The 22,470-nt window shown below is 34.4% G+C and overlaps 1 protein-coding gene across 1 annotated transcript in view; it reads right to left on the bottom strand.

Moving 5' to 3' along the window:
* Window positions 1-2,312: 2,312 nt before the first annotated feature.
* Window positions 2,313-22,470, bottom strand: part of RASA2 (RAS p21 protein activator 2) — a gene marked incomplete at both ends in the record, with an annotated part of 42,720 nt that continues 22,562 nt past the window's right edge. Inside the window, 19 exons of the mRNA XM_079539773.1 lie at window positions 2,313-2,340; window positions 3,299-3,488; window positions 4,562-4,665; window positions 5,921-6,129; window positions 6,999-7,081; window positions 7,847-7,953; window positions 8,898-8,971; window positions 9,416-9,493; window positions 9,575-9,661; window positions 10,879-10,985; window positions 12,246-12,369; window positions 12,973-13,047; window positions 13,486-13,600; window positions 14,444-14,592; window positions 15,743-15,899; window positions 17,409-17,507; window positions 18,884-18,960; window positions 20,259-20,331; window positions 22,148-22,231. Of these exons, the coding sequence (XP_079395899.1) occupies window positions 2,313-2,340; window positions 3,299-3,488; window positions 4,562-4,665; window positions 5,921-6,129; window positions 6,999-7,081; window positions 7,847-7,953; window positions 8,898-8,971; window positions 9,416-9,493; window positions 9,575-9,661; window positions 10,879-10,985; window positions 12,246-12,369; window positions 12,973-13,047; window positions 13,486-13,600; window positions 14,444-14,592; window positions 15,743-15,899; window positions 17,409-17,507; window positions 18,884-18,960; window positions 20,259-20,331; window positions 22,148-22,231 (2,020 nt within the window). The remainder of the gene's footprint in view (window positions 2,341-3,298; window positions 3,489-4,561; window positions 4,666-5,920; window positions 6,130-6,998; window positions 7,082-7,846; window positions 7,954-8,897; window positions 8,972-9,415; window positions 9,494-9,574; window positions 9,662-10,878; window positions 10,986-12,245; window positions 12,370-12,972; window positions 13,048-13,485; window positions 13,601-14,443; window positions 14,593-15,742; window positions 15,900-17,408; window positions 17,508-18,883; window positions 18,961-20,258; window positions 20,332-22,147; window positions 22,232-22,470) is intronic.

The following is a 22,470-nucleotide window of genomic DNA, read 5'->3' as shown; positions in this document are numbered from 1 at the left end:
GCATATCTCGAGTTTGTTGAAATTTATTTATGAGTTATTCTCAAGCAATGTTACAAAACATTTTAATGTCTTGATAAGAAAATAAAATTTAAATAAAAATACATTCAACAATACATCAGCATAATACAAATTGAAACTAATGATAATTTACAATCCCAACAGAACTAATTACTGAATAACATCATGTTTCTAGACTAATCAAAATGAAGGCAACTTTAATTATTAATCATCCTACTTGTACCTAATTAAATTCTAGAACATCTACTGTGTTTTGAAACATTATAAAAATGAGAAATTAAATCCTACTGGTCACAATTCAGCGGCCTTTGTTCTTTTTCCAGTACCATCAAAGAAAAAAGTGCATTGTCTTCATTATTAACATTTTTTTTTAAAAGTTCAAAGTGTTTTTCCATAATTTGGATTATGATACCTTTAAAAAATGGCCCCAAGGAAGACATGCTTTGCCACAGTGTTAATCAACGTACAGCACAAACTAACTTTGACAGATGAAAGCACTTAATTTTTGTTTAATGGCAACTTTAATGGCAATTACATAGACCCAATTTACCTTGGCAAAACACATTTCTTGGCATTAGTATGATTCCCACCACTCCAATTTCAACCGTTGGCAAACGAAAATACATCAAAATTGTTTAAGTAAAGGCAAAAACAGTGGAGGTGACTGAATGATTGTGGCTTTGCAGATACCAGTACTGATTCCCAGACATTCTATCGTGGTTTGTATGGTTAAAACGAATAGTTATTTTAACAAGTTACATTCATTAAAAAAAAATAATTCAATCTTGTCTTGCCAGTGTGCTTCTATTACAGAAAACCTCCCTACAACAGTGTTACAAACGTATAGTAATTGAAACAGCTTACAGTTTTCAAGCATTGTGGACTTCTACTCTATTTGTATGTCACATTTCTAATTAATTTGGCCAAAATCATGATTGTAAAACAAAACACACCAACAAATAAACAACAGAAGATCCCACAGCAAATGCTCCAAAAATAAAAAGTACCACATACAGTTATTGTTAAAAATAGTATTCCAAGGAGTACCATTATATTTAATACTGATGAAGCAAAGTTGCCATCTTTGCTTCTTCCTGGTTATATACATAAGTTCTTTCAGCAGAAACCTAACTTCTCAGATGAAATGAGCAAAAAATCTTAGTAGAGTCAAGAATGACAGTTTAAAAATTGTGTTAACTGGCAAATAAGAATTCATATAACTAAAGATATAAAAATATTCACTGAAGCATTGTTTAAAGAAAAACAATGTTGATCATTGAACTGATCATAACAAGCAGATACTACAAAGTATCTAAAAATAATCTGGGATAGTCCAGATCTCTAAAGTGCTTTGAGTGATTATAATAGAGATTATTTATTAGATTTGTAGTCAAATGATGAACTGAACCTAGCTATTATATTTTTTAATCAAAAAACCATAAGCGGGATGATGTAGATTGATTGGTACTTAACCATAATCAGTTCACATTTGAGTTTGTTTGTTTTATCCATAGGCAAACTTATTTATGAAGAACACTGCTACCCTGCATTTGTTTTCAGATTAAGAAAAAAAATGTACCTTAAAAAAGTACCCCAGAGGAAATTGATAGTGGTCTCACGTCACTCTATATACTACTCACTCCAAATGTAAACAGGAGGCATAATAAAAGTTCCCTGATTTCTTCTTCTTTAGTACTTAAAAAACAACAAAACCTAAACTCGGTGTCTGCTGTCTGCAACATACTGCTTTAGTTAGACCAAGTTCTGACAACACCTAATATAAGAAAAAAAAAAAAAAAAAAAAAAAGTCAAATGAGTTGAGTGTGAAACTTCAGATCCCTATGACAGAGTATGTTGGGATTTCTATTTAAAGATTGTTATCAGCAGGGCAGGCACTCATGGTAAACTCATACAAGTTTGCAGTACATGCATTAAGAGATGCAATACAACCAAACGTCACATTGATTTTCTTCCATTAAAAAGCTTATTTGTTTAGAAAATTCTGTCCTGAAACAGCAAACAACTCTTAGATTTATTCACATTTGTTACTTTCAGAACCTGGAACTTTAAGTTCTTCAGCAAAATGAGAATAAACTTTAAAAGACCAGATTTCCAAGTAGCTAGCTTTCTATTAAATATTAAATAGATTGTCAACACAACTAGCATCTATTTCATTTTTAAATACTTTGTGAAAATGCACATGATGAACTACAAAATGAAACAAAACAAAAGAACAGAACACTTGAGAATGTTTCCAGTTTCTTTTTTTCCAAGTGTGCCATAGTTGGTTTTGGTTAGGAAACCTTTCCAATTGGATTTTTTCTGGAAAAAAAGAAAACATTACATGTAAATATTTTTAATGATTAACATTTGCTTTTTAATTCTTTCACTCATTTTTTTTACTCATTAAGAAAAACTGCTTTTTTGCATAATTTATGGATATTTGTGATTTGCATAAAGCTTTATGTACTTGCACATGAAACTTGTAAATCAATTGTCAGTTGTTTGGAACAACCTGAGCCCAATATCAAAGTAGGGGAATGAGATTACTGTAGCATTCTTTCTTCTGAAAATAATATTTATATTACTGGTGCAACAAAGAAAAAAAAATTTGACTGGTGTCGTTCTGTGGACAAAAGCTCGGATCGAGGAGAATCAAAAGAATCAGCTCTGGAGCAATAGTGAACTTAAAAAAAATTTTTTTTAAATTCAATTTTAAAAGATTGCATTTATCACTGAGCATGACAGGAGAACTTAAAGTACGTAAAAAATGTTTGTTTTCAATATAATTTTTAGTTACATAGAACCTGATAATTTAGCTTTCTTAACTGATGCTTGATAAAAAGAATTCAAGTTAAAAAAAAACACTAGAAGGTAGTCAGACAATTGAACTCCTTAACTGAAATTTGACAAGACAACTTTATATTTTAAGAAACATAATATTTTAAGGAATGTTTTAAGGAATGTTAGGAGACAGTTCAGGTTAACACGTGAAGCACACACAAACTTTAGATTGCAAGAAAACAACAAACTCATTGTCCATGGGAATCTCAACACAAACACAGATGAAACGATATTCTTCTGGCACCAGCTATCATCTATCAACTGGTGAAGAGCTGCTCTATTACAAATGAAGGAAATGACATCCCTTATTTTCCTCCATGTCTTCCGGTAGTCTAAAACTAATTTTGGTTTAGTTATTGCTACCTGAACTTTTGTATTTTCTTCTTATATTTTTGTTAGTAAATATTTGTATGTCAAAATCCTTTAAAATACTTACTCACTACCATATTCAGCACTGGACGATCTCTTCTTTTGGTATTTTTCATGCGATTCATTCAGCTTTTCTACTGTATCTATTATCTGTTTAAGCGTATGAAAAGTTGCCACAGAATCTTCAATTGTGAAGTTAGAGTAGTCATCTGGTTCTTTCCGAGGCCCCTGATAGACAGCTATGCTTCCACAAGCCTCTACAAAAATAATCACAAAATCCCAATTAGATTTTGGCTGTGAACAAACATATTTAACTCTCACCATGTAAACGAGGATTCTGAAGTTCTGAAAAGCAATATCACTCTAGCTTATGCATATAACAGACTGAGATAGAAAACAGTATCAACTAGATGTATTTGTTGTTCTATTGCTTGCTCTCCACTGGTCCTGCATCCTGATTATTCAGCTCCTTCCTAACTGAAAAAAAAAAAATTAAAAAAAAATAAATAAATAATTAAAAAAAATCAGTGTTTTCTTGTAACTCAGCTACGTGGCATATAATTCATGTCATAGCCAGGAAAATGAGGTCAGGGACAGAAGAGCAAACAACTATAATTGCTATCTTTGTTTAGACTATTTCAGAATTTTTATATGCAAATTCAGTTAGAATAATATTATAATATTAATATGCACGCCAATGTGCACACCTGATGTCCATTGCTAAGAAATGTCTGAACAGTGTCTGTTACTAGTGTACTAAACACTCAAAAAATACAAGAACCGCTCTGAAAATAATGCCTCCTATGTTATTATACTGACCCATGACATCAGAGGCAGATGTTGGTGGTCTGGCAATAGAAGTCGAACCTTTCCATCAATATCCCATTACTTTCTGTTGCCATGTGACAGATGGCAGCAGAAGGGAAGTCTGACAAAATGGCTTCTGACATGGAACTGTGTATGAAGGAAAGGTGTGCCACTGAATTCTCCTCCAGGAGAAAAAACTGCACCTGTGAGCATTCAGTGGCGCATTCTGAACATGTATGGCGATCAAACAGTGGATGTCAATACAGCAAGGTGGCGGGTGGTAAATTTCAGCAGTGGCTACAATGAAAAATAGTGTTTTGTAGCTGAGAATTTGCTCAAATATTGTCATCACACTCTTTATATCTGATGTAGTTTTCCTGGAAATAAACAGGAGGCATTACCTATGTATATTCTGTCTCTAGTTTGCTATTTTCAAGTAAATGGTTAAGACCAAGTAGATGTTAGAGACCTAAAGAATGAGAGTTGAAAAATACAGTATAATTCTGAATTACTACTTGAGTACCTTCCAGCTTCTGAAGTTTAGACATGTTGATGGTGAAAAGTGAGTAAATTCTTTCTGTCTCTCTGTCTCCATCAATCTCAATTTGAGTATCAGCAGGAACATCTCTAAAAAGTGAAAAAACAGAAAATGAGTAATCCAAGTTATTATCTAAAGGTTTGAAAGCAAATCTGAACTGATTACATTTTAAAAGTACATTTAAATTACATTACATTTAACTGATTACATTTAGGCTTTTTAATATGCCTATTACTCTGACAGCTTCACAATTCCTACAGAAAATTCAGCACTCATTCTAAGTCTTATAGAAACAGAAGTAGTTTTGAGGACAGTGAATACAGCTATACTAAAAATCCTGTTTCTCAATAGAATTAATTATGCAATAGATCAAGACTAAAATACTTTTTAAATATCCAAGATTAACTGTTATTAACTGACAATTCAATACAGCTTTTAAGACCTGTTTACCTTTCCAGTATTGATAGAACAAGAGAACAAGGTAATTTCCACAACAGAAAGACAGAAACAAGATATTTAATAATGGGAATCTTTTAAGCTGTTAAGAAACGTAATAGATGAATGAATCAAATTACACAAAAAATACTATATATATAATGAGCTATTTCTGCATTCAAACTTGAGAAATCCCATCTCTGTCTTTATTTGCACTAGATGTAACAGCTCTCAAAGGAAGAATTATCACCAGCCAAGGTTCTAACACAAAGTAGGTAACTACCACTGATGTTTTCTCTCCAACAAGCTCTGCATTAACTGTGCACACTACAAGCATAGAGGACAAACAGGTAAAAATGCCAGTTTCAGAGGTGCTTTGAACAGCCAGTGTTACAGTACAGACCCACGTGATACCATTTAGTTCACTCTAGTAGTTCAGAACACAGCCAGCAAGAGAGAAAAAGGAACTGCTGATAAACAAGCAAGTGGACCAGTTCATGCATCAAGCTCTTTCTCAGTCAGGAAATACCACGCATGGCATAAAACTCCCACATCTCTATGCTACACACTTTCAAAACTACTACTATCCAAAATTTCTACAGATGACCAATGTGGTACAAACACACGAGGCAACCCAACTGTCAGCACAAGTTCCATTAGCTATAAAATACATTATCCTGCATAGGAAAATAAACCATTCAGTATTTCCGATCTACACACTCAATTGGTACCCATAACGTTATCCAGGGTGGTGAACAGATTTTAGTAAATCTAGTACTTCAGGTGCATGTTCTTAGTAAGTGACTGTAGCAGATGGAAAGCCTTGCTTACAGATTCTCAAGTTGTACAGCGAGTCATCTGTGATGGGTCTTACCAAACATACACATTTTCATTTGAGAAGCAACTTACGCAGTGCAACGAGCGCAGCCCACTGTGTTCTCTACTGTAGCCTTGCAGCAAAGCCAGTTGCCATTCAAAAAAGCTGAAGGGTGGTAAAAACTAAGTCTCTTCTGGTTGCATCTTGTTACTCGACAGAGAGCTTCAATCCACTCACTAGCTTCTACACAGTTATTTGCTTGGATATAGAGTGGCTTTTCTCCATGAAGTACTTGAAACATCTGCAGAAAGAATGCAATAAACACAACTCTGTTCAGTAAATAAAATCCAATTATTGATCTATTTTGAATGCATTCAAAGTAAGTTTTAAATCTCATGCTATTTATCAAAGCCGAATTAAAACTAGAAGTGAGATAAGAGAGAGAGAAAAGGACTTTTTACCTCTCTCATTTTATTATAGAATCCTAAAAAAAAAAAGAAAAAGAAAAAGAAAAAAAAAAAGAACCCAACACAAAACCAGCTGCGTTCAAGTTTTTCATCCAAAACAGGCTTAAATAGTAACATAAAAATGTCCTCCTCATTCAGGTCTCTTTAGATGTCACCTCAGATTTTGTACTTTATATCCTAAGAATAACAGAAGATTCCCAGAGCTCTCTCTCCTTTAGCCAAGCTCACCCTAAGTAACAGCTGTACTTCATCACTGCCTCAATTTTGGATTTATGTAAGGACAGAATGTGCTACAGGTCCAGAATGAGGCTGTAGGAACAACTGTCTCAGGTTATTATTATATAATTTCTCATCAAAAGAAATAAACACAAGTTAGGTAATATTACATTTCATTACATCAGAACATAATGCAATACATACTACTACTACCTTACACAAAAGTGCTCTGTTATAAGGTCACAGTAGTTTTAATCTGCATTCTAGGTACTTGGAAAGGGGGGCAAGTCATAAACCATTCAGAAGTCTGAATCCCCAGGCTAAGGTCTGTATTCAGAAGAGTCAAAAGACGGAATACCTTGCCCCCCCAGCCCGGTTAATACAACAAATCTACTTTGTTGTAATATTTAGGAGTTTATTAAGCTAATTTGAACCTGTTATTTTAAGAACAAATCAAGGATTAGAGAGAAATCATCTTCTGACTTACATTTTTCTTGTTGAAGGAGCTCTCATCAAGCTTCTCCACTGCAAGAATGTTTTTGATTGGAATAGTGAAAATCGGTTCCTTATCTGTAAAATTTTGTAAACAAATAACAAGTGTGAAACAAAAAAATATTTTGTAAACTCAGCACACTGACTCTATTAAGTTCTCAAAATCTCCTTTTTTTTTTTTTTTTTGAGATTGAGAAAAAAATACAAAAATTATTGACTATCCTCTATAAAGATGCAAGAGCTTAAAAACCTCACTAAGTCCCAGCAAGACACAAAAAGGCTTAGAAAATGTACCTGCCATTTATCACGGATGCATCTGCTTAAGTTATTATGCAACCCTAAAGCAGAGAACTGACTAAACAAAAAATTAATAAAAATCATACCTAACTTACATTTTATCAGTTACCAGCATTCATGTTTAATAAATTCCTTACTGCAAGAACAGGAATAAATACTGCTGCACTAAACTAGAAATTCCCAGGAACATGGGTGGCTGTAACTAAGGTTTGAGAGCTGAGATTACTTCCAGCCTAAATGGTCTCAAGCTCTCCTAAGGAGCTAAGAATCTCACTACCCTAGTGCAGACCTTAGACCTCTCAAACTGCCGGTTACTTTGGTCTTCAAATCTCAATTGTGCACAGTTGAGTTCATTTACCTGTGCTTTAAAGGCTTTCTACAAGACAAATGTGATTCTACACCTCAGTTCAAGAGCATGTGGTAAACAGAACAAAAGGTAACAAATATATCAAGTCCTTTAGGAAAAAGTATGAATTTTAAGTAGTCAAGTTCAGATACAAACAGAAAATATTGAGAAAATAGAAGTAACTGTAAAACACAGTTAACCTTGCTGTTTGTGGTAGGTGAATTCTCTACTTGTCAGACAGAACCACCGCTTCTTGAAGTTCTTTTTACCAATCCGAGTCCTTCCCTGAGCTCTTTTGTACATTTCTCTGTAACAACAGAATCAAACGAAAACGCAACTTTCATCTTCCAGAGAGCTTTCAGAACCATGCGAGAGCACATCATTACTCATCATGCAACACAGTCGATGTCATTGCAATTAAAGATCTATTTGCTGGAAATGAGTCCTCAAGATTACCTCCCAGTATGCTGATTGTGTAAAGGGTTCCATTTACAGGTTAAGAGTGTGAAAAACAGCAGTGAGTATGGGGAATGACACTCACTTACTCAGATCCCAAACTTGAAATTTTCAAGAAGGGAGTAAGATGTAATCAACTACATGATCATTTTTACTCACTATTTTAATTATTATATTTTTATTTAAAATTCAGATTTTTTTTTTTCCCCCAAAGAAAAATCTTTGCCTAGTTTGCATCTGCTTCTCAGGTGAACACAAAGTTCTTTTTCCTCATAAATTGATGAATTTCTCAATTGTTGTTTTTTTTTTTTTTTTAATCAACATCACAAACAGCTTGCTCATTTCTTAGAATTAATGATTTTCACCACAAAATTTATAAAAACATTTTATAAGATACAGTTAACTATACAATTACAAGGTAATTTTTTCCCCTGCTATAAAGGAAGATCTAGCTGACTGAACTTAAGCATCACACAAAGTAATCACGTGTTACTTTATTTTAAACCAATTTTTCATAATTCTGAATTAATCATCATCAAAGCACAAACCAAACTAACAAAACTGCAGACTTAAAAAGGTTTTAAAGTTGCTTCTAATTTTCCCCCCACAAGTGTTACACGTTGACTGAAAAGTCTGCAGAATTGGTTTCCATCAACAGCTCTAAACTATCAAAGAATTAAGTCAAATAAACGTTGTAATTACTACAGTAGATCAAACATTTCAGTGAGTATTAATCTCATGTTGGCATAAAGGAAAACTGTCAAACCACTTCTTTTCCCACACATTTTTCTTTACCCTTCTTTTAGATGTATGGGCTCACTCAGACCACTCGGTTCTTTGCTTTCAGTAGAGGAAACATCATCTAGGAACTTAAGGAAAAATACACAGAAAATTGATGCTATGCAGAAACACAGAACAACCAAAAGTTACTTAAAAAATATATAAATGCAGCTTCTTCCAGTAGAAAGCAATTACTTTAACAGATTAGGTGAAGACCCATTTCAGGGTCTTAGAGCAATATAGGAAGAAACACCCATAAAATACACCAAATTTCTATAATAAGCTGCTGAACTGCAGGTCTAATAGGACTTGTTTGAATTTATTTTTTATTCTCCCTACCCCCCGAAATTAAATTAGCTCACAGTGTACAACCGTTACGTGTATTCTACTTGTAACGTGGTTTTTTAATATAAATTGGGCTTTTAAAAAAAAAAAAAAAAAAAAAAAAACACAAAACTTGAACATCAACAAACCTTTTAATAAGAGTGCTGAAACACATTAACTATGAGAAAATATATCTAGTTAAAAGGTACCTTTTTGACAGATTCAGTGAATTTCTCTTCCTGAAATGTTTTAAAAAACTCGCACATGAACGTCTCCTTGAAACTTGACTGAAAGAAAAGATATTAGGACTTGAATAAGCTTTCACAGAATGTAGTCTGTTAAACAAGAAGGAAATGTAGTAGCCTTACAAGTTTACTTTTGGTCAAACTTCCCCAACTCCCCAAAGTCTGGATGGCTTTTGATATGAGAGTTAATGTTCTAGAAGTCTGTGCATCCTAAAATAAAGAAACAAAAATAAGTTAATAAGTTACATTTTCTTTCAAACAACGTCAGATAAAATTGATTTAAAAATGAAAATGCAACACCAACTATTATCTGACACCTTCATTATATGTCTTCTCCCAAAGAAAAGGAATGCATTTGCTATGCTGTCTTCTAATAATAAGTGTGATTGCTTTGAAATGTGATATTTTTTATTAAATATATGCTCTTTCAACCCACTGCACAATTTAATGTTATTCACTACCACAAGAATTTAATATTAGTGCACAGAAAAATATTTTTCCGTATGGAACATCTCAGACCCCTCAAATCCCCCAGCTGTTACCAAACACATGTTTCTAAACTATTCAAAACAGAAGACAATAAATTACTGCTGAACAGACAGTATAAATTTTCATAATACAAAGTGAACTTAAAACACTGTAAGGCCTTCACCTCACTTAGAACCTCTCTACTTGAATTTTCAGGATTTTCAGGAAAAGCAGCCATAGCAAGGGGCCTCGTTGCTGCCTTTAAATTGTATAACACAAGTAATAAATTCCCATCAGCTCTTTTTACTCTAATGAATGGAATAATGTCTAATAAATTTGACATTAAGTAGATTGACATAAATTAATGCAATAACCTAATAAAGATAACCTCTGAAATAAAAGGCTTCATAGATATTTCGTATGTGAAAATAAAATGGTATTTCATTTATTTACACATCACCATCTTTGATTTTTTGTTTGCTTCTTGTTTTTTGTTATGTTCATCTAATTGACAATTTGAAAATTTAAAGTTTGACAGCTCTGTGCAACTACTGGACTCCTAGATAAATGTACAGATTGATTACAGACACTTCAATACTTCTATTTAAAGCAACAAATGAAAATACTCTTTGCAAGTAAAAATGTAATCTGTTATCTTCCATGATGGGAAGAACTAGTGCAATTTGGCTATAAGCCTTAAAAATCCCTCAGTCATCTTGCTGTTCTAATGAAGCAGCGCTTCTACATCACCTGAGAATGCCTCATGAAGATTGAGAAATTTGATGCTCATTTGAACTGCAAACACCTTAGTTCTTTTGGTGAGGCACAGAACTGAAAACATCAACCTAGAAGTGATCTTACTGCCCCAGGAACAAGCACAGTGAAAGTAACTTCTGCCTTGCCAGATAAACAGATCTGACGGATATGAATAAAACAGAACGAAGCTTCACAAAACTTACTGGATGGTGAGGTCGTAAATGAAAAGTATGAGGTGAGACTACGGCTACAGCAAAGAAACGAAGGAACACAAAGCTGCTCACTGCAGAATACTGTACATGAGGGTCATCTGCAGAGAAAAACCATGAAATGTAACATGCACTAAGCTCAATAAGAAATAATGAGACAGTCAACATAAAACTCGTTAAGAAGATAACGTCAGAAAAGACATTTACATCTTAAAGTAGAATGAAAAATCAATGAAGCACATGAAATGAGAAATGTGGTCATGGGAAAAAGCATTCTACTTATAATGGAGGATTTATTTCCTTTAGAAGCTCTGTTCTCACAGAACTGGCTCATCAGCTCCACAATTAGGAACAATGAGATCGTCTCAAGCATTCACATACACGCTGTGTTGACTAGATAAGGTTGGGTACATGTTTAACCGAAAGAGAACATACTGCAGCAGCTAGCTTTAACAACAAGGCCTATCACATTATTTACAATTAAGACTAATAATTTCATATATATTAACACTGCAAAACAAATGCAGTCAACACATACAAACATCTTCAATTCCAATCCTGAGTCGTACAATGGTGTATGTAATTTTGAAGCTCCAAATACTTCAATATTTTGGTTTAGCTTACTGGGTAATATAGTGGGGATGCATTCTTAATCTAAACGACTACTTCAGTCTGATCTCTCTGGCAAGTCATTTGTTTTGAAAGGACTGTTCTAGCCAGAGGAATTTGTGACCCAATTACAGTGATAAATATTAATCAGAGGCAGTACCCAGATAATAAAAATATATTCTTAACAGATGGCCTAATATATGACATTTTAGGCCTACATATCTGACTATTTCACACTCAGCATGTTATACGAATATTAAAATCACAGCGAAAGAATGGAAGTTTCCTAACATTTATCACAGCATTATAAATGCATATTTCATCTATTCTATCTTCTGCAAAGCCTTGACCTGTAAGGTAATAAAGCTTTAACTGGACCCATCAACAGGTCAGCACTTCTGAATTGTAAGTATCTTTCAATTAAATCACTTCCTGCATTATTGGGGAAAAAAAAAAAAGCAAAAGTATCTATGCTTATGTTGGTGACTTCTTTTTCACTACCATTCTGCAGTGCATCAAAGAATATGCACAGTATCAGAGAACACAGTTCTTGCTGACTGACCACAGTCTTACTATAGCATACAGTCTGACCCAAAAACTAAATACCTGATTGGTAAGGTAAGAAATTCAGAAGTCTTTTGGGAAAAAGCAAAAATTTTAACAGTACCCATAAGATAACTGCAGAAAAAAAAGCATTTCACTGGCAACATCATTTCCAAATGTATTATTACTTTCTAAAAAAGAACACTTACTTGGAAATCTCTTAGCAGCCAGATGCCTCAAAGAATAAAAAACATCACACATTAGGGTAGGGCAACTTATACTTGACCGCACAATTTCACGGAATACTTTGTCTACATAATAGCGTAGATTTTCCTGTAATTATGGAGAAAATGTTATTTTTCAGACCATCAACTATGGCTTTTCCCTGAACACACACAACTCTACAACTCTTTTTCCAAACACTGCTCGACTATTCAGTTATTCCATTTTAGTACTGCGCACCATTTAAGAAGCTTTGTTGTATTAATATGGGATTAATAACATTAACATTTTTTAACGATACATTACAACACATAAGCAGTGTCTAGCAGTATAAAACTACAGATCAAGACATTTTCATGATTTGACAACATAAAACAATGCATGCCCCATGCATCCCTAGCGAATGTTAGTTTGTGGCAGCTACTGCTGCTTTTTACATAATCCTCCAGTAACAGGCAAGCATCAAGCAAAAGCTCAGTGAAATGTCTTAGAACAGTACTAGTTAGCTATGTCAGCAACTGAATGTATGGAATATTAGTAATCAAAACACCCAATAAACTGATGATCTGGTAATCCTCTAGCTTTTCCTGGTCCATTTGGAAATTGCTTTAAGTTACTCATTTTCAGATATACAGAGGTGCTTTTCAATTATTTTTTTTTTTTTAATTAGATTTGAGATACCTTAAATTAGAAAAAACAGATTAAGAAACTCACCATATTAGTTTCTACATTATCACCTTCTCTTAATTTGATGGGATCTATTTCACAGGGTTTAGGGGACTCACATATCTGAAATAAACAACACTGTTAAGAATTCCATTTTTCAGAATGCACGGAAATACACCTTTTAAAACTAGACTGGCCTAGAACTAGGGGTAGAATTCTAAATGGTTCTGAACATAATATTATGCAACAATCATCCTAATTTTATATATCTGCATTTTTACATGGATCAATTGTATAAAGCATCATACGGGCAATTCTGCACTGTTGGAACAACTGCCACTGACTATTGCCAAGCACCTACAACACAACTGAAAAAGCAACTCCTAACCAATAATTCACAAGCAACTTTGTAACCAATTATTACTCAGTTAAATTTTCCTCTAGAATTCCTTCACCTGAATCATTACTGTCACACTGCAAACTAGATGAATGCCTATCAAAGAGACCAGATACTCCAGCAGACTAATGAGTCATGCAAATGGGTTCAGTACAGTAACCTACCTCATCGATAACTGGTTTCAAAGTAACCTTTAGGTAGTGTTTTCCCACTATTTTCATCATTTCATCTACACAGCGAGTTGCTAATGAGTTCCCTCTGAAGATTGTGTTTGCTTCTCTGTAAGAAAATAATTGATGTGGGGAAAAACAAACTCAGGTACAACAGCGTGTAATATTTTTTCCTGCTATTACGTTTTTAAAAACATCTCATCATATATTTCAGCCAGGAATTTCGGAACCTAGGAACCCAGGCCCATCATGATGGCAACCAGTGAACAGAAAGAATAAATAACAATAGCTACTAGCAAAACAAGGAACAAATAAAAATTGCAGGGAAAAGCCTAAGAAATTCTAGACAAAGGAAGATACAATTCAGTGTTGAATGTGAGAGAAAACAAATGGAGAAAATTCCCCAAATAATGAAGACTTGTACCTGACTGATATACTGCTACTTCTCCAGTGCTCCTGGTTCAGAAATTTAAAGCCACACTGACAAACTCAATCAAAATATACTTCATTTAGGATTGGGTTATAGCTGTTCATTACAGTTGTGCAAAATAAGCCTTTCTAGTCTAATTAATTAGATTAGTTAATCTCCAGTTATAGTTAAAAATATGACAAAGGAATGCGTGCACCAAAACGCAGTATAAAAAATTTATTTTCCACAAGTCACTTCTTTCAACACAGCTGAACTGTTTTATCTTAAATTAAACCTTGCTTAAGTCAGCTTTGAAATGAACCATGCCGTGGTGATAAAATCCCCTCTGCGGACATAACTCTGTGCCTCAGAAGCCACTACTCAGGTCTACTTCATTTATCTCCTAACCACAGAGAGCACACTACAGGTTTTACATGAGATAATTAGATCTGACATGGCCATTTATCAGTATTGTATCGTTAAGTCCTGCAGAAATACAAACAATTTTACAAGACATGAAATAACTTGATGTGGAATACATACTGAGTGTCCTTCAGATCTAGTTCTGCCACTGCAGCAACAAATGGAACTAGCTTATGGTGGTGTAGTAGCAAGCGTACAAGAGGCAGAACAGCATCATACTTGTCTCGACAAACTTCACATAGTATATAGGCAGCAGATGCAGAAATTGGCTATGGAAAAGCAGAACAAAAAAATCATGAGTGAAGCACTCACGAAGTGAAGTGCTCTTTTAACACGTGGTAAAGTACAGATTGAGTCAAATCTAGCTAGATTACAGATGAGCCTCTCAACAGACAGTTTCAATGTTTGCTATGGAAATTATAAGTTTCCATTCTCTTGAAATATTTAATTCAACATTGATTATTATCAACTCTATACTTAACATTAAGAATGAAATTCACCTTCTCTACTCTCCTAAGAGGATAAGAACACAGCTTTGTCCCAGAGACAGAAAGAGGCAGTCAGCAGCTGTACAACTATAAGCCATATACCTTTGCAGGACTTTCTATACTGTAGTTGTAAGTTACAGTTTCCACACTCATTAAGTGTTGTCTCCATTATAAAGCTGTGAATTTTAACGCAAAACTAATAAAGTACTCAAGCCAAAAAGCCACCATCTGCCAGTGAGCTGTGTCCAGCTCTTCCTGAATTCCAGTGAATTAGTATTTGAATGTTGGCTAGCAAAAATTTTTGTAGGTTTGCTTCCATTTTACCTTCCTTTTCCCTGCTAATACTTCATCAATACTGAAATGAACAAATGACATAAGACCAAGGAATATAAAGCCTTCTAACTGCAATTTAATTCCTAGCTCACGATGTTTTGCTATCTACTGCACTTGTTGCTTTGTCACCGTATCCAAGTGAAAAATCCAGTTATGCTTATTAATACATTGGACTAGATTAAAGCAATCCAGAAGAGGTGGAATTAGAAAAAAGTTCTAAAGCAGACCATTTTTAGCAAAGGTGATTATAGACACCTTCTGTGCCAATAATGAGTCTATGTCCATGGAAAACCTCTAAATGCAGGGGCTGACAACAGCCAATGGGAGAAGACAATGTTGAAAAGAGCAATCAATACACAAGAATTACTTCTAGTCACACAGCACCACTTACTTCACTGTCTTTGCTGGTTCTTTTAAAATAGATAATTTTGGTAATTTGGAACACAAAGTGTTCTGCAAGTTGCTCAGTGAGTTCTGACAAAAGTACTGCAAAGAAATAAAGAAACTCTAGCTTTGCATATTTCCACACGTGGTCTCATACAGGACTGCATAATCCATTTTAAGTCTTCATTTGAAAAGTAATTTTCAACAGAAGTACCTGAACATCTGATGATTTTAGCAGCAAGTTTCTTAGAGAAGCGTAGTATTCAGACGGAAGTACACAGTCTTCAGTATAACAAATATTTAATCTAAGTGATCCCAAATCATCAGTTTTAGAAGACTTGTTACCATTTTCTCTTGGTTGAAGTAAGTACCTGAAAAAAAAAAAAAGAGGTAATTACAATGTTAGTAAAATTGATGAAATTTAAATCTCAATATTTTAGAATAAAGCAAAATGCCACATAGAACTATTTCAGTAACACAAGAACCCAGTCTGACAATTGGCAATAAAATTCACAGTAAGAAAAGCTGAGACAAAAGAAAAAAAGGAGAAGTATTTCATGCCTCTTCAGCACATAATAGAACATATACTACTATTCTTGTGCCTTCCCAAACAGAATAGATTTCCCATACCTCAATTAGGATATGTGCTCTTTTCCTACTTCAGATACATTTAAATCAATTTTTCTTTGACTTCTGCTGTAGTACAATTTCATTCCAACAGGAGGTGCAGTCCCACAAAAAAAATTTTAACAGCTTGTGGCACCATAGAATAATTTCACCATTTGGCTGTCCAACTTCAAATATTTCATGATCACGTATACTTCACTTAGACAATCAGGAGACTGGACTTTTTTCTTCCTAATAATCAGATGCATTGCCTTGAAGGCACGCTAACACAACGCACAACTAATTTACAAGGAATGCCTCGACAGCATGGATCAGGCTTATCTTTCCAATACTTAGTACTAGTGATGCTGCTTTATATTCTGTAGTCCCATTGCATTTCAAAGCATTTCACATAAATTAGTAATAAAAACAGAAAAAGTGCTTTTAGATCACAGACTGATGTTTATAAGCAGGTTATAATTGGATTAGGGGGATCTTCACGTGCAAAGTACACATACAAAGTATATTAGCAAACAGAAGGCCCTCTACACTTCAAGTCTAGTGTGCATGAGCCATGTCCAATTCAAAAAGCTATACAAACACACTATGTGGCAGTAAGTCCATGCTAAGGCAACTTTTCTCTTGGCATGCTTTCAAGTGAGGTATGTCATTATGTTAGTATGGTCAGGTGGCTTTTGATCAGCTCAGAGTGCTGGACAATCGAGTCCGAATCTTGTTTTTTTCACTTAGTGTATTGCAAAATGCTGACATGGGCATTTATCGCATTTAGAATCGTACTCAAATGCTAAGATTAAAACCTTAGATATATCAAAGTTGAACTCTAAGATTTGGATACTGTCTGACTTTTCAGTCATTCTGGAAAGCTAACAAATTTAATTACAAGAGAAGTTCCAGGTTTTCTGGTTAATCTGAAAATCATATACAGATCACTAAAATTCAGCAAGCTGACAGACAGCTATATTCAGCCTTCCTTTTCTTTACTCTCTGCACTTTCCACTCAAATACATTACATATTTAGCAGGAGTAGACAGACTGGCAAAATGGAAGAGGTACATGAACCCTCTGGTAAGGTTAATACATTCAGCAAGAAAATGCTCCCTTTCGTGTACAAAATTGTAATCTTATTCAGATGAACCAGACTACTGCAATTCAAGCAGGATAATGTACTCCAATGAAAAATAAGAATAAAACATCTTTGCAAGGGAAGATACGCAGCATAGAATTAAATTAACTTCTGAGCCATTATTTCTCACCATGCTTGAAAGGAATCATTTCTTAACACCTTCACAGGAACTTTAATTTCTCCTAGGAAGATATCTTGTACCAAATTTCCATTGTTCCATAGGTCCACCCTGAAAATAATAACAGGACTTATTTGTTTTTCCTCCCCAGAGAAATAAAAACTTCAGTTAACAGCACTAATCCACATGCACACAGGCAGGAAATGTTAGAAACCTCACTCCATTCTAATTAAAGCAAGAGAAATCAAACAAGTGGCTTATTAATCCATAAACAATAAACAAATGGTGAAAGTTAGGCTTGCAAACCTCCCATCAGTAAAAAAAAATAAAATAAAACAGTGCTATAGGCAACATGTATTCTGAGCAACCTCCACCCCCAAAATTGAGTCTTCTCAAATAATTCAAGTGAATATTTTACCTGATAGATTTACACATCCCTATCTAATTGCTACAACTGGGCACACTGCAACACCACACCAACACATGCGCATGTTTTCCCAAAGAGCAGCATGTATATTTACAATCTTAAAAGGGAATCAGACTCCAGACATGCACACTGGGTTGTTTTATTGTTTGCGGTTGGTTTTTTTCTATTACTTCTTACCTCGCTGACATTTCTGAAAGATGTTAAGAAGAACAAAAAAATTAATACTAGATTTGTTGGGGCATGACTACTTTTCTAAGTATATTTGCATATATATTGATATACACAATACTAATTAAGATACTCTCAAAGCTAATAGTTAAAAATGCACAAACTTAGTTCTATAGTGGCTATTAGAACTAACCACTAAATTCTCCTGGTGCCTTTTAGGAAACTTACGCGAGCCTTGAAGATTTTATCATTCAGCAAATCTAGTGCATGAACATGCACGAGTACAATAAAGAAAAGAGGTTGAGCACTGGAGCATTGGACTGCTCTAACTACACCGAGAAGATACAGACTGACTTGCTGTAAGGGCAAAGACGCACAAAAAAAGTATACTTTGAACTGTTCTTTGCACTTGCAAGGAAAAAGTGAAACAAACATTTCTTTAACAAGGAACACGAAACCCTGAGAAGTTCTTAAGAGGCTTTTCTCTCTTTTTCTAAACATACAGCTAACTGCACTTGAAACCAAAAGCAAACATCAGGTATGCTTTTATCGTCCAAGTTCTGTAATCGGTATTCTACCCAAACCAGTATCAACAGGAGGTCCTCTTTAAGCCTCTTTACCCACAGATACAGGAAAGAAGTTGAGGCCACTAGATGAACTATCATTACATTAAAAAAAAAAAAAAAACAACTAACCAAAAACTCAAAGTCCTGATTGATAATCCAAACTCCTTCAGTAATCAACACACTACAAAACTTAAGATAATTTCCTATGTTTGAAGGATTGTTAGTACAAATCTAAGCAGCAATTCTCTAGAGCTACTCCACAGTATGATAGCTTTTATTATCTCAAATTACAATATTTAATTGTAGTAATAACCTACTGAACTTACCTGACTTCCAGTTTCTCAATATCTTCTTCTTCCACTTGAAACTGGGACTTTTTGGTATAACTGCTGGACCTCGTTACCTGCAAGTAAAATCCTCCTATTAACATACTATCTACTATTGTATTATATTAGTAGAAAGAAATAAGCAAGGAAAAATCCTCCTATTAACATACTATCTACTATTGTATTATATTAGTAGAAAGAAATAAGCAAGGAAACCTTGAGTCTAACAGTGGTATATAATAACTAATTCCTTTAAAAAAAAAAATGTTCAGTTCATCAAACAAGTTGGGTTTGAACAGAAAGGAAAATAATGGAACAAAAAATTCATGCTGGGGTCTGATGAGGGCTGGCTGAGATCTAGGGGAACTACAGTATTGATCTAAAAAAAAAAAAAAAAAAGAAAAAAATCAAGGAGGAAGTATAGCATTAAACTGCAAAGAAGCTCAATGGCTTCATCATGAGCCAGAAGAAAGCACTGAAGTGAGCTGAAATGTTTAAGAAAACAACAAATAAACCCAATTTTCTTGCCCTAGTTACACCACCCTCTTATTTTTGTTCTCTTCTCATTTCTGGACTGATGGATGGCACTCCCAGTTTAACCCCAAGAAATCAAGAAAACACTACAGTGGTGCTTCTTGATCACAGTTTTATCCAAATATCTTACTTCTAAAGAAAAGATGCTCAGTATCTTAGGTAGGTCAAGTAAAACACATGCAATACATGTTACTCTACACATAAGCAAGGATTTTTTTAGTGAAGGCATACAGCAGGATTAGGATCTATATAAACACAGGAAATTATACTAAACTTGAGGCACAAGTTCTACTACTTTCAACAGTCAAATGAATAGTACTGTATCCTTACATGCAAATGTAGTATTTCATTACAGATAAAAAATCAAATTTAGCTTCTGTGGGGCAAACTCAAGAGGAGGTAAAATCAAATTCTAAAAAAACTAACTTGTTCTTTTAATCAAATCATGAAACATGCTTTTTTCTTTTAATAATCACTACATTATTTCATTAAGGAAATAAGATCTTAATTGTTTGTTTTTGGTCTTTAAACATTTTCAAGAGCATTGAGCCTAAGTTGAATTCCACAGGACAGGTTTAAGTTCAGACAGAACTCTGATGGCAGCAAATGCTATATAAAGTTACTAAGGATAGTAAGTTACCTTCACAGGTGCTTACAAGGAGAATGTTACTGGCTGGCAGTCCCAAGCGACATAAGCCTGTCATTCAACCTGGGGGGCTAGTAAAGGCTCCTTCATGTGCTCGAACAGAGCCTTCTGCTTCTATACTGCTGCAAATTGCTCCTTCAAATTGTTTGAAATATTGCACAAAACAGACAAACAGAATGCCACACAAAAAGTTACCTCAAAATAAAATGTTTCATTAAACTGCGGATTGCTTGTTTTCTTCTTCACTTTCGTCTTCTTTTGGTCATTCCTGTTCCAACGAGGTTTTTTTTATTTAAAAACCAGAAACTTAAGCACACAATTATAAACATATTCTTGTCACGAAGAGCCTCTGCATTTAAGTTTAAAGTTTTTTTGTGTCATTTTAGAGTTCACTGGTTAATGAAGAAATCCTTTATTTAATTATATCTTCACGTACAATCTGAGATGTTAAATTCAAGCCCCTACATTTAGCCATGCATCTCTTCAGCCCAAGTAAATGGCCCATTTCACAACTACACCGTGCATGAATTGAGTACAATGTGCCAACAATTCTTGAAGCATTTCAAACTTAAACTTGAAGACAATTTCTTTACCACTGCCTGCAAGTTGTGAGCATAGTTTTCCTGGTCTTGTTCAACTGAGGAGTTCTGCCAGGTTCTTTACAGACAGAGGCTTATACCAAGCCACTGAATGTTTGCCTTGCAAGAAACCTCTGTTAATGCTGGATGCTAAGCAGTGTCAGGACAAATAAAACAAATACTCCCCACTTCCTCCTGGTTTATATAAGTAAAACAGATTTTTAATTTTAAGTGCTTATAAAAGAATGAAGTCTCATTTAGCTAGCAACAGACTATGATTGTACAAAATCGGTATATAAAAGGAACAAATAAAAAATGTGGGTGAAGAAAAACAGCAAACAAAGAAAAGAAACTGTCTCCTAGCCAGTCAGCCAACTGTTTTCACATATGGGCACTACCCATATAAATATTCTGCTCATGGTATGTGAGTCACATGCATGAGACTGGAAAATCTTAACTTCCCAAGTTCTGTCAGATTTGCACATATATTCCCATACCAACGGGATAAATATTGTGTGAGTTCAGTTTGTATCACAGGACTCATGCAGAAGACAATAGTCAATTTACTTTCTTTGACTGTCAACAGCATTCTTCTTAAGTATAATGACTGAATCTCACTAGTTCTCTTCACAAATTTGACATTAAAAAAATAACACCACCTAAAAAAATTTTTTTTACATCCTTTACCAAGAAGGAAAAAACATCCCATCATCCTATTCATTCACTTAGATCTTACTCAGGGTCACTTCTTCAAAAGTACTTAACACCCACAAGCTTAACATTAGAGGTCTGATGCTGTGCTCAAAGTGACAACTCCCCTGCACCATGAAGAATGGGTGAATTTAGGCCTGAGGCAGCAGAAAAGAAACAACTGAGAGCTAGCTTATGTTAAATGTTATTGGAACTTGTGGATAGTGAATGCATGATATGAGATTTTCACAAATGAAAAACCCCAACATCTATTCAGGATTACTTATTTAAGAAGTGGGAGTAAGCTGAATACTTGGAAAGTGTCATCCAGAAAGCACTGGCACTACATAGGTTTCACCAGAACCTCTATTTTCTTGCTCTCTCCCAATTCCCAAGCATTTGCTGCAAAGAAATTCACAAATAAAGAAAAATAAGAAACATAAGGTGAGTGGGCAAATAGCTATATTCAAGAGCTTGATTAAAACTAATAGAAAGTACAGTAAAGACATAAAGAAGCTGATCCAGATGGTCTAGAAATGGAGAGGCCTGAAGAAAATGGGGGACAAGAGGTTCTTGGCTTGCATTGGTCACTCACAGAGATCAAATATCTTTATGATCTTGGAAGCACAGCTGGGAAGGAAAGAATATAGTAACAGTGAAAATAGGATGTACACAGAAAGCATTAAGGTTTTTCTGAAACAAGTCATCTCATTTCAAAACCTACTTATTCAACACTTTTTGTTTAAAACCTATTGCTTTATTTTCAGTTTAAGATCACACCATTTTAGATTAATTTCTTATTATATGAAACATTACCTGGAAGGACCCACAAGAGAGACAGTTGCATAAGGGTCACAATTCTGTCCGTTTATAAGAGGCAACCCATGGCACTCCTTTATACTAAAAGAAAAGGCAATCAGAAAGAGCAGATCAGTTTATTTGGGTTATAAAATACATGTAATGCAAGAAGTCCTTTTTAAAAAACATTTTTCCAGTCCTGTCCTATTTTACAGCATATAATTCAACGTAGATTGCAGGTACAGATTTGTGGGTGATAACAAAAGGTAGGAATACTCAAGCACACAGTCAGATTTCAGAAGCTCTGTGTGGACAAGATTCTTGGAATTTCCTCAGAAAAG

This window comes from Tetrao urogallus (assembly GCF_951394365.1).
Source record: "Tetrao urogallus genome assembly, chromosome: 9".
Classification (NCBI taxonomy): Eukaryota; Metazoa; Chordata; class Aves; order Galliformes; family Phasianidae; genus Tetrao; species Tetrao urogallus.
This window is presented reverse-complemented; position numbering and strand designations above follow the sequence as displayed.